At 42.9% G+C, this 10,905-nt stretch overlaps 1 protein-coding gene across 1 annotated transcript; it reads right to left on the bottom strand.

The window, feature by feature from the left end:
• Window positions 1-8,359: 8,359 nt before the first annotated feature.
• Window positions 8,360-10,899, bottom strand: LOC114041532 (zinc finger protein 160-like). Its single transcript, XM_027860022.1, has one exon. It carries the CDS (start codon window positions 10,884-10,886, stop codon window positions 9,123-9,125), a length of 1,764 nt encoding a protein of 587 aa, XP_027715823.1. The 5' UTR covers window positions 10,887-10,899; the 3' UTR covers window positions 8,360-9,122.
• Between the last annotated feature and the right edge of the window lie 6 nt (window positions 10,900-10,905).

Genomic DNA, 10,905 nt, shown 5'->3' with positions numbered 1-10,905 from the left:
ACAGCTAGCAGAAATGGGACTGGGTGAAAAACGGGACCTGAATGAAACTCCCAGGAGGAGAGGCTACTGGGTAATGGCGGTGGTAGGAGAATCTGGAAACGGGCGACAAGCTGGTGTTGGGGAAATGTGGTGACGCCTCTTTTGTGCCCAAGGTCAGAGCTAGTGACAAGGTGTGTGTTCACACGCATCCCAGGCTGCCTCCTGCCTACTAATGGTGGCTGCTCCTCCCGCTGGGGGCTTCTGACCTGAGCGTCCACTCCGGGGAAGGGCCCAGCCCAGCCGTCCTCCACTCTCTGACTACATCTTCACGCCTCAGCCCCGATGGCCCACTCTCTCACTGGGGGAAGGGCCCAGCCCAGCCGTCCCTCGTTCCCCACAGACCACCAGGCCCTTACAAGGGCTCCTCCTTGTCTTCCCCTTCTCCCCTGTCCTTCCAGGTGTTCTCACCCCTCTCCTCCCCCTTCCCCCTCCCACACTTTAGAAGGTCTGTTCCTTGAGGACAGAGGGCACAGCTAGGTGACACAGTGGAGAAAGTGCCAGGCCTGGAGTGAGGAAGACTCATCTTCCTGAGTTCAAGTCTGGCTTCAGATCCTTGCTAGCTGTGTGACCCTGGGCAAGTCCCTTCACCCAGTTTGCCTCAGTTTCCTCATCTGTAAAATGAGCTGCAGAAGGATAGGGCAAACCACTCCAGCATCTTGGCCAAGAACGCCCCAAATGGGGTCATGGAGAGCTGGGCACGGCTGAAAAGCCAAAGCGGGGAGAGACACCATTCTTCTTTTTGGGGCACAGGCAGCACCAGTGCTTGGCACAGTGAGGGGCACACAGCCAGCACTTAGTACCCGCTCCCTGACTGAGGCCAGCCGCTCCCCCCGGCCCTCCTCGCGCTGTGCGGGGTCATTTGCAAAGGGGCAGCACCGCGGAAAGCCTCTCCCCAGGGTCAGGAGGGGAGTCCCGATGACGTCATCCCGAGCCCTCCCTGCCTCCAGCAGGGCCTCCAGTAAAGGAGGCTGGGGCCGGGGAGGGGGTCCCCAAGGCGTGGTGTCACCCCGAAGGCGCACGGGGCAGCCTGGGGAGCAGGTGAGGAGCCCCCAGCAGCCCCTCCCCCACCGAAGCACGCGCACGCGCGCACCATCAGCAGCACACGTTCGCCAGCCCCTCCCCCATCGGGGCACACGCACGCACACACACGTGCAATCACACACAATTCAGACACGCGGTTACAAGGACACAGCAGCCCCTCCCCTCTGTCACACCCCCTGCACACTCGCACTGGTCCCACACCCTCCCTCTCTTGCACACGCACGCACAGACCCACGCACACGCACAAACTTCTGGGGACGCTGCCACGCTACCCCGAACTGGGTCCTAAGGTGTGTGTGCGGAGGGAGGGGGTGCGTAAGGAGAGGGGCGGGGCATCCCCGCCGGGCGGGGAGCCGGGGCCGCGCCTGCGCACTGACTTCCTCCTTCCCGCCCTCCCCTCCCCCACTCACCCAGCGCGGCTCAAGAAGGAAGAGCCCCACCGCCCTTCTGGTCCCTTGATCGAGCCGCGCCTGCGCACCACGAGATTCCCGGCATGCCCTTGGGGGCTGCGACTGCCGCCGGAGGAGGGGCGGAGACAGGACGTGACGTCACAGCGCGGCATTCAGGGCCATCAACGGCTACGTGCTCAGACCCCTCGTAGTTCCATGGGAACACTGGCGGGGTGGGGGGTGTGTGACGTCATTCACCGCCCGGCCCGGCGTCGGGGGCGTTCTCCCCCCACCCTCCTTTCTGCGTCCGGGTCTGGGCCGCCCCCCTGTAGAGTGTAAGGTTCTGGAGGGCGGGGCCCCTCCTTCTGCACACAGTAGGCGCCTAATGTGTGCTTCTTGCTCCAGTGATCCCCAAAGGACCCTGAGAAGTGGGGCTGTTATCACCCATTCTTACAGAGAAGGAAACTGAGGCAGAGGCTAACAGCTGACTGGTTGAAGGCACGGGATCTGTTCTTTCCTCCTGGGCCCTTTGGAAAACACTCCAACGACTCTCTTCTTTTGGGGGAGCAGGGGGACTCCCCCAAGGAGGGGGAAACGTCTCCCTAGTTAGAGGGGTCTGGTGACTCAGGGGACGGATTCGGGGCCTGGAACGGGAAGGTCTTGGTGACCCTGGGCAAGTCACTTCACCTCTGTTTGCCTCAGTTTACTCAACTGTCATATAAAGATAATAAACGCACCCCCCCCCCCCAGGTTGTTGTGAAGAGTGTCCATAGTGGACGGTGGGAAAAACCAACCCGACTCCATTTTGTCTCATGGTCATTCTTGGCCTCATAAGCCGATGCCTCTTGCAGGGGCCCTGAATGTCTCCTTCAGAACCTCCCCCAGCCCCATATTACCAAGGAAGACTCGGAGGACTGGGAAGGTTCCAGGAGCTCAGCCCCTTCCCTTTATCCTACTAAAGCCGGCAAGGCTCAGGAGGTTAACAATCGCTGACTAATAAAGATACTACTTTCATTGCTGTTCAGTCTTCTTGATCCTGACTGACCCTTCCTGACTCCCTTTGGAGTTTTCTTGGCAAAGATACTGGAGTGCCTTGCCATTTCCTTCTCCAGCTCATTTTATAGTTGAGGAAACTGAGTCAAATAGGGATAAGTGACTTGCTTGGGTCACACAGCTAAGTGTTGGAAGCCAAATTTGAACTCAGACCTTTGTAGTTCTGAATCTATCCGGTGCACCATCTTTAAATGATGGAAGCATCCTCTTTCTTTCTCTCTCTCTTTCTCTCTCCCTCTCCCCTATCTTCCCTTCCTTCCTTCACAGATACCATAGGACCAGCCCCAACCCCCTTTTCAGTTTTCTTACATATTAATTCCCTCTACCTCCTCTCTGACTCAAGAGCACTGGCCTCCTGGCTGATCCTTGACCAGACCCTCCGTCCCTGACCCTGTGCCTTCCCAATGGCTGCCTCTCATGCTTGGCATGCCCTCCCCCCTCACCTGGGCCTCGTGGCTTCCCTCTCATCTCAGCTGAAATCTCACCTTCTGAAAACAAGCTTTTTCTGGTCCCTGACACTGCCAGAGCCTTCCCTCCCAAGTGCCTCCCATCTATAAGTATAGAGCTTGTCTGAACACAGTTGCTGTAGTCTTCTCCCACCTTAAACGAGTTTATTTTATTTCCCAGGTGGACACTTTGTATCCATAGAAGAACCTGCCTGACACAGAGTAGCTACAGTAATCCCTTCCACGTGGTAGGGGTTAGGGACACTGGCCCCACCCCCACCCTGTGATCTGGAAAATCTGAGTAAAATTTTGTGACCCTCCCTTCCTACCAGAGAAGTCTGAATTATTTTTTTTTAAAGGCAGTTGGGGTTAAGTGACTTGCCCAGGGTCACTCAGCTAGTAAGCGTCAAGTGTTTGGTCTGAGGCCAAATTTGAACTCAGGTCCTGCTGACTTCAGGGTCGATGCTTTATCCCACTGTGCCACCTAGCTGCCCTGAATTTTTTCTTTTTCTTTTTCTTGTACATTGTGTTTACAATACCTTACTGTAAAAGTTGGGTTAAGAATTTGGTCATAGGCTGTATGTAAGTCAATGTTAAGTAAAAATACTAGCCTTTGTGTATCATCTGCTGGTTTTCACATTCTTTTCGCTAAATTTAACTTTTTACTTATTTTAACTTTAAAAAAGAAACTGTATATTTATGATGTTAAAAGATAAAATATGTTGATATTATATAATACTATACCTATATTTTACGCATTTCTGAGTTTCTAAACTTTCCCTGTGTCATCTGCTGGCCTTCCCTTCTGTGGCTTCTCTAAAACTCCCCAAAAATTCTCATTTAATTTCTTTTGCCTACCTACAATATATGGAAACCTCATTGGGGAAAGTCATGATATGGTAGGGATAACTAATTCCTGGGTTTGTCTTGGCAGGTAGACTCCCAAGTATTTATATTGTCTATAGTCATTTTAAATGAAATTTCTCTATCTCTTGCTCCTTGGCTTTGTTGGTGATATATAGAAATAGTGATAATTTATATGGGTATGTTTTATTTATACCACTTTGCTGAAGTAGTGAATTATTTAAACTAGTTTTTTAGGTGATTCTCTAGGATTCTCTAAGTATACCATCATATCATGTGCAAAGAATGATAACTTTGTTTCCTCATTGCCTGTCCTAATTCCTTCAATTTCTCTTACTTCTCTTATTGCTGTAACTAACATTTCTAGTACAATATTCAATAATAGTGGTGATAATGGGCATCCTTGCTTCCCTTCTGATTTTATTGGGAAGGCTTCTAGCTTATCCCCATTACAGATGATGTTTGCTGATGGTTTTAGATAGGTAATACTTATCATTTTAATGAAAGCTCCATTAATTCCTATGCTTTCGAGGGTTTTTAATAGGAATGAGTTTTATTATATATTTCAAAGGAGTAGCAAATTGTACACGATAGATTTGTAGTTTCATGTGCAATCATTTTTAAAAATTATACTGTTATGGAAATGCTTGCTTTATTCTATAAATCAAAAGTAAAGTAAATTTAAAAAATTTAAATGGGAATGGGTATTATATTTTGTCAAAGGTTTTTTCTTCATTTATTGAGATAATCATATGACTTCTGTTGGTTTTCTTATTGATGTAGTCAATTATGTTGAACGTTTTCCCAGTATCTAACTCACCCTGCATTACTGGCATAAATCCCACCTAATAATAGTTTATGATCCTTGCGATATATTACTGTAATCTCCTTGCTAGTATTTTATTTAAAATGTTTGTATCAATATTCCTTAGGGAAACTGGCATATAAGCTTCTTTCTCTGTTTTTGTTCTTCCTGGTTTAGGTCTCAAAATCATATTTGTGTCATAAAAGGAATTTGGTAATACTCCTTCACCTATTTTTCCAAATGGTTTATATTGTATTGGAATTAATTATTCTTTAAATGTTAGCATTTACTTGTGAATCCATCTGGCCCTGGGGATTTTTTCTTAGGGAATTCATTGATGGCCTGCTCAAGTTTTTTCCTAATATTGGGTTATTTAAATATTCTATTTCATCTTCTGTTAATGTGGGCAAATTATATTTTTGTAAACGTTCAGCCATTTTGCTTAGATTGTTAGATTTGTTGGCATATAATTTGGCAAAATAGCTTCTAATTCTTTAATTTTCTCTTCACTAGTGATGAATTCATACACTTCATTTTTTTTTATACTGGTAATTTGGTTATCTTTTTTTATTTTTTAAATCAAATTAACCAAAGGTTTATCTGTTTTATTGTTGTGAGTTTTTTGTATATATAAAACCAGCTTCTAGTTTTACTTATTAGTTCAATGGTTTTCTTATTTTTAATTTTATTAATTTCTCCTTTGATTTTTAGGATTTTCAGTTTAGTTTAATTGGGGATTTTTCATTTGTTCTTTCTAGGTTTTTTTAAAGTTTCATGCCCAATTAATTGATCTGCTCTGTCTCTCTTTTACTGATATAAGAGTTTAGAGTTAAAAATTTCCCCCTAAGTACTGTTTTGACTGTGTCCCATAAATTTTTATATGTTGTCTCATTGTTGTGATTCTCTTCAATGAAATTATTGGTTGTTTCTATGATTTGATCTTTCATCAATTCATTCTTTAGGATTAATTATTTAATTTCCAATTTTTTAATCTATATTTCCACTGCATTTTGTTGAATGTAATCAAATTTTCTGTTCATCTCTAGTTTTTCATCAGGAATGCTTGAAAGTCCTCTACTTCACTGAATATCTATTTTTCCCCTAAAGGATTATGCTCAGTTTTGCTGAGTAGGTGATACTTGGTTGTAATCCTAGCTCCTTTGCCTTCCAAAATATCATATTCCAAATCCTTCAGTCCTTTAATGTGAAGCTGCTAAATCCTGTGTAATTTGACTGTGGCTCCACAAAATTTGTTTTTGTTTTTGTTTTCTTGGTGAGTCAATTGGGGTTAAATGACTTGCCCAGAGTCACACAGCTAGTGAGTGTTATGTGTCTGAGGCCAGATTTGAACTCAGGTCCTCCTGACTCCAGGGCCGGTCCTCTATCCACTGCACCACCTAGCTGCCCCATTCTCCACAATATTTGAATTGTTTCTTTCTGGCTGCTTGCAATATTTTATTCTTGACCTGGGAGTTCTTGAATTTGGCTATAATATTTCTGGGAGTTTTCCTTTGGGGATCTCTTTCAGGAGGTGATCAGTGGATTCTTTCAATTTCTATTTTACCCTCTGGTTCTAGAATATCAGGGCAGTTTTCCTTGATAATTTCTTGAAAAATATTGTCCAGGTTCCTTTTTTTTTTTTTTTTCTGTTTATGACTTTCAGGTAGCCCAATAATTCTTTAATTATCTCTCCTGGATCTCTTTTCCAAGTTAGTTGTTTTTTCCAATGAGATATTTCACATCTTCTTCTATTTTTTTTTTCCATTATTTTGGTTTTGATTGATTCTTGATGACTTATGGAGTCATTAGCTTCCATTTGCCCAGTTCTAGTTTTTAAGGAATTATTATCTTCAGTTAGCTTTTGTACCTCTATTTCCATTTGGCAAATTCTGCTTTTTAAGGAGTGGTTTTCTTCTGTGAATTTTTGTACATCTTTTTTCCATTTTTTTGTGCTACCCTTACTAAGCTTTTGACTCTTTTTTCATGATTCTCTTGTATCACTCGTTTTCCCCCCAATGTTTATTATACCTGTCTTATTTGATTTTTAAAATACCAGGAGTTCTTTTTGGGCCTAAGACCAATTCACATTTTTCTATGAGGTTTCAAATACAGACATTTTGACATTGTTGGCCTCTTCTCAGTTTGTGTTTTTACCTTCCCTATCACTGTAGTATCTTTCTAGGGTTAGGTTCTGTTTTCGTTCATTTTTTTTCCAGACTATTTTATGACTTTTAAAGTCGAAACCTGCTCCTAGGATTGAGGGAGCACTACCTCAAGCTTCTTCTGGCATGAGCTTGGCCACTTGCCTGCTGCACTGGGGACTCGAAGCCTCACAGGTGGCCTGCTGTGTTGTTGGTCTGTTGTGTCAGGGCCAGGGGACTCAGTTTCTGATTTGTGCCAGGGCTCAAGGTTTCCCACTGTCTCGCTGTGGTGCACCCTGTTGCTGGCTTTCCTGGACACTGCCAGCACTGGACTGTGTGCCCCTTTTGCCCAAGTGAGACAGACCTGTCCTGCTGATCTTCTAAGTTGTCTTAGGTTGGAAAATTGTTTCACCCCATATTTTTGTTGGTTCTACCACTCTAGAATTGTTTTGAGGTGTTATTTTATAGTTGTTTGAAGGTGAATTTGGGAGAATTCAGTTGAATTCCTGCTAAATTGGCTCTACCCCCCCCTCCCCAAGAAGGTACATTTCTGCTAAAAGGGAAAAGATATTTAAACCATTTCAAAGACCTTTAGCAGAGCCATTTATTCCAGTCCAAAGAAAACAGTATCTTCTCTTGCTTTTAGAAGACTGGATCATTTAGGGCACAAGAAAGTCATCTACTGCCTATGACCTCCTGGTTCAGACCTGCCTGGGCTCTGCAAGCGCAGCACTGGACAAAATACTTTGGATGACTACTGCTTTCTAGTATAGTTTCAGATTTGGTCTTGCTAGGTCTCCTTCCTAGAATATTAGAAGAGGCTGTGGAAAGAAACATGAATGTATTTTTGAGGAGAACACATCTTTAGAGTTGGAAGGGACTATAGAAGCTGGAGCCAATCTCATTTTAGAGATGAGTAAAGTAAGGCATGGAGAGGTTGATCCTTGTCCAGAGTTACAGAGCTAGAGAGTACTTCAGTCAGGATTTGAACCCAAAACTTCCCGATTCCAAACCCAGAGTTCTATGCTTTACAAGTATTGTCTTCATCTACGCTGTTCTGAATGTCCATTTGAATTGAAAGAAAAGCCTCTAAACTGTCAAGATGTTTAAGCATACTGACCTCACTGTTACACTTAGGACCCAAGGAATGATAATCATTTATAAAGCTAGCATTTCCATAGCGACCTAAGTCTTGCTCTCATTTTACAAATATTGTCTTATCTGATGTTCACATCAAGCAGGTAGGTACTCTTATTGTTCCCATTTTACAGATGGGGAAACTCAGGTAGGAATAGATTAAATGATTTGTTCAGGGTAATAATGCAGTTAGTAAGTTTCAGAGACTCAATTTGAACTCAGGTCACGTGGCTTCAAGCACAACACTCTATCAGCTGGGCTACCTAAATGCTTAAAGAAAGCACGACAGAAATATCTCCAACAAATACCAAAACATTTATATGAGGACTGTTTGTGCCAGCAAACAATAGGGAAAAAGTGAGTACCAATTAATTGGGGAACGGCTGAAGGAGGTACAATATATGAATGCCACAAAATAATGAAAAGTAATGACAAATAGCAGGATTTCAGAGAAAAATTCATTACATTTATAGGACTTTATGCACAATATTCTATCTGGGATTTCTAATGAGGTCTATCACATGGGAGGTGAAATGAAATCTGTGTTTCAGCAAAAGACTTTCCCTTGTTAATTAGATCCAAGACTTTTATCTGGAGTATGATTTCTCCATGGTACAGTCAAATATGAGCTCTAGGTGAAGGAAGCTCTTGCCACAAACACTGCTTCTATAAGCCTTCATTCCAATATGAATATGGTTGTCTACTGATCTCCCTCTTCCAGAGAAAAGCACGTCCCCTTTGAGAACATTCTAAGTCTTTTCTCCACACTAAATCCTCTTCTGTAAAATAAGAGATGATCTTGGGCTGAAGGCCTTCTGACATAGAATCTATACAGGGCTTCTCCTCAGAATGATTATTCTGATGTTAAACAAGCTCTGTACTTCATTTCCATGCCCTTCCTCATTCATTACAGTGATAAGATTTCTATCTAATATGAATCCTCTGATGGAAAATAAGGGATGATTGTTGCCTGTAGGCTTTACAACAATGGTTATATTTCTAAAGTTTCTTTCCATTGTGGATTCTGTCATGTTCATTAAACTTAGAGTGGTAACTAAAGGCTCCAGCACATTCATGGCACTTATGAAGTTTCCCTGTGCTATGGATTCTCAGATGTTCAGCAAGACTGGAGCCTTTCCACACAGAGTACATTCAGCAGTGTGGATTCTCTGATGTTCAATCAGATTGTAATTAATCACAAAACCTTTCAAAATTGATTATGTTCATAAGGGTTCTCTTTTAGGTGGGTTCTCTGATGTGCAATAAGATTAGAGTACTGTCGGAAAGTCTTTCCACATTGATTACAGTCATAAGGATTCTCTTTTGTGTGGATTCTCTGATGTGTATCAAGACTGGACTTTCTTGTGAAAGCCTTTCCACATCGATTACATTCAAAAGGTTTTTCTCCAGTATGGATTCTCTGATGTGTAGCAAGACTGGAGCTGTATCTAAAAACCTTTCCACATTGATTACATTCATAAGGTTTCTCTCCAGTGTGTGTTCTCTGATGTGTAGCAAGACCGGACTTCCTTGTAAAAGCCTTTCCACATTGATTACATTCATAAGGTTTCTCTCCAGTGTGGATTGTCTGATGGGCAGCAAGATGGGACTTCTTTCGGAAAGTCTTTCCACATTCATTACATTTATAAGGTTTCTTTCCAGTGTGGATTCTCTGATGTGCAATAAGATTGGAGTTCTGTCGGAAAATCTTTCCACATTGATTACATTCATAAGTTTTCTCTGCAATGTGGGTTCTCTGATGTGTAGCAAGACTGGAGTTCCATTGGAAAGCCTTCCCACATTGATTATCTTCATAAGGATTCTCTTTTGTGTGGATTCTCTGATGTGCAATAAGATTGGAGTTCTGTCGGAAAGTCTTTCCACATTGATTACATTCATAAGGTTTCTCTCCAGTGTGAGTTCTCCGATGTGCAGCAAAACTGGAGAGGTATCTGAAAGCCTTTCCACATTGATTACATCCATAAGGTTTCTCTCCAGTGTGAATTCTCTGATGTGCAGCAAGGTCAGAGTTACGTTGGAAAGCTTTCCCACACTGTTTACATTCATAAGGTTTCTCTCCAGTGTGAATTCTCTGGTGTTGCAAAAAGGTTGATCTGGAGCAGAAGGCCTTTACACATTGATTACATTTGTAAGGTTTCTCTCCAGTATGAATTCTCTTATGTGCAGCAAGACTGCACTTCTGTTGGAAAGCCTTTCCACATTGATTACATGCATAAGGTTTCTCTCCAGTGTGAGTTCTCTGATGGAGCAAAAAGTTTGATCTGGAGCAGAAGGCCTTCCCACATTGATTACATTCATAAGGTTTCTTTCCAGTATGAATTCTCTGATGTACAGCAAGATTGCAGCTCTGGTGGAAAGTCTTTCCACATTGATTACATTCATAAGGTTTCTCTCCAGTGTGAATTCTCTCATGTATAGCAAGACTGATGCTCCATCGGAAAGCATTTCCACATTGTTTACATTCATAAGGTTTCTCTCCTGTGTGAATTCTCTGATGACCAATAAGGGCTGATTTGTAGCAGAAGGCCTTTCCACATTCATTACATTTATAAGGTTTCTCTCCAGTGTGAATTCTCTGATGGCTAATAAGACGTGATCTATAGCTGAAGGCCTTTCCACATTCATTACATTTATAAGGCTTCTCTCCAGTATGAATCTTCTGATGTTTAACTAGATCTGATTTTAAACGAAAGGTCTTCCCACACTGATTACATGCATGTGTTTTCATTCCAGTATGAAATCCAGGATGATGAGGAAGAGCTGAGTGATGGGTTAAGGTAGCTACAACTTCATTACATTCACAAGGATTCTTTCCAGGGCAAATTTTCTGATGGCTAATGATTTTAGAATTCCAGCTGAAGGCCTTTCTTCCTTCATTAAATATATAAAGCTTTTTGCCAGTATAACTTTTCTGATGCCCATTGAGGTCTGAACTCAAGCTGAAGGCCATTTTCTCTTCATTACCTTGA

Source organism: Vombatus ursinus, unplaced genomic scaffold (genome assembly GCF_900497805.2).
Source record: "Vombatus ursinus unplaced genomic scaffold, bare-nosed wombat genome assembly UNPS02014175.1, whole genome shotgun sequence".
NCBI lineage: Eukaryota > Metazoa > Chordata > Mammalia > Diprotodontia > Vombatidae > Vombatus > Vombatus ursinus.
The sequence above is the reverse complement of the archived record's forward strand: the minus strand, read 5'-3'. Positions and strand labels throughout refer to the sequence as shown.

Excerpts from the sequence above, each read along its gene's own strand:
- LOC114041532 (XM_027860022.1), bottom strand. The coding sequence starts at position 10,886 with ATGGCCTTCAGCTTGAGTTCAGACCTCAATGGGCATCAGAAAAGTTAT.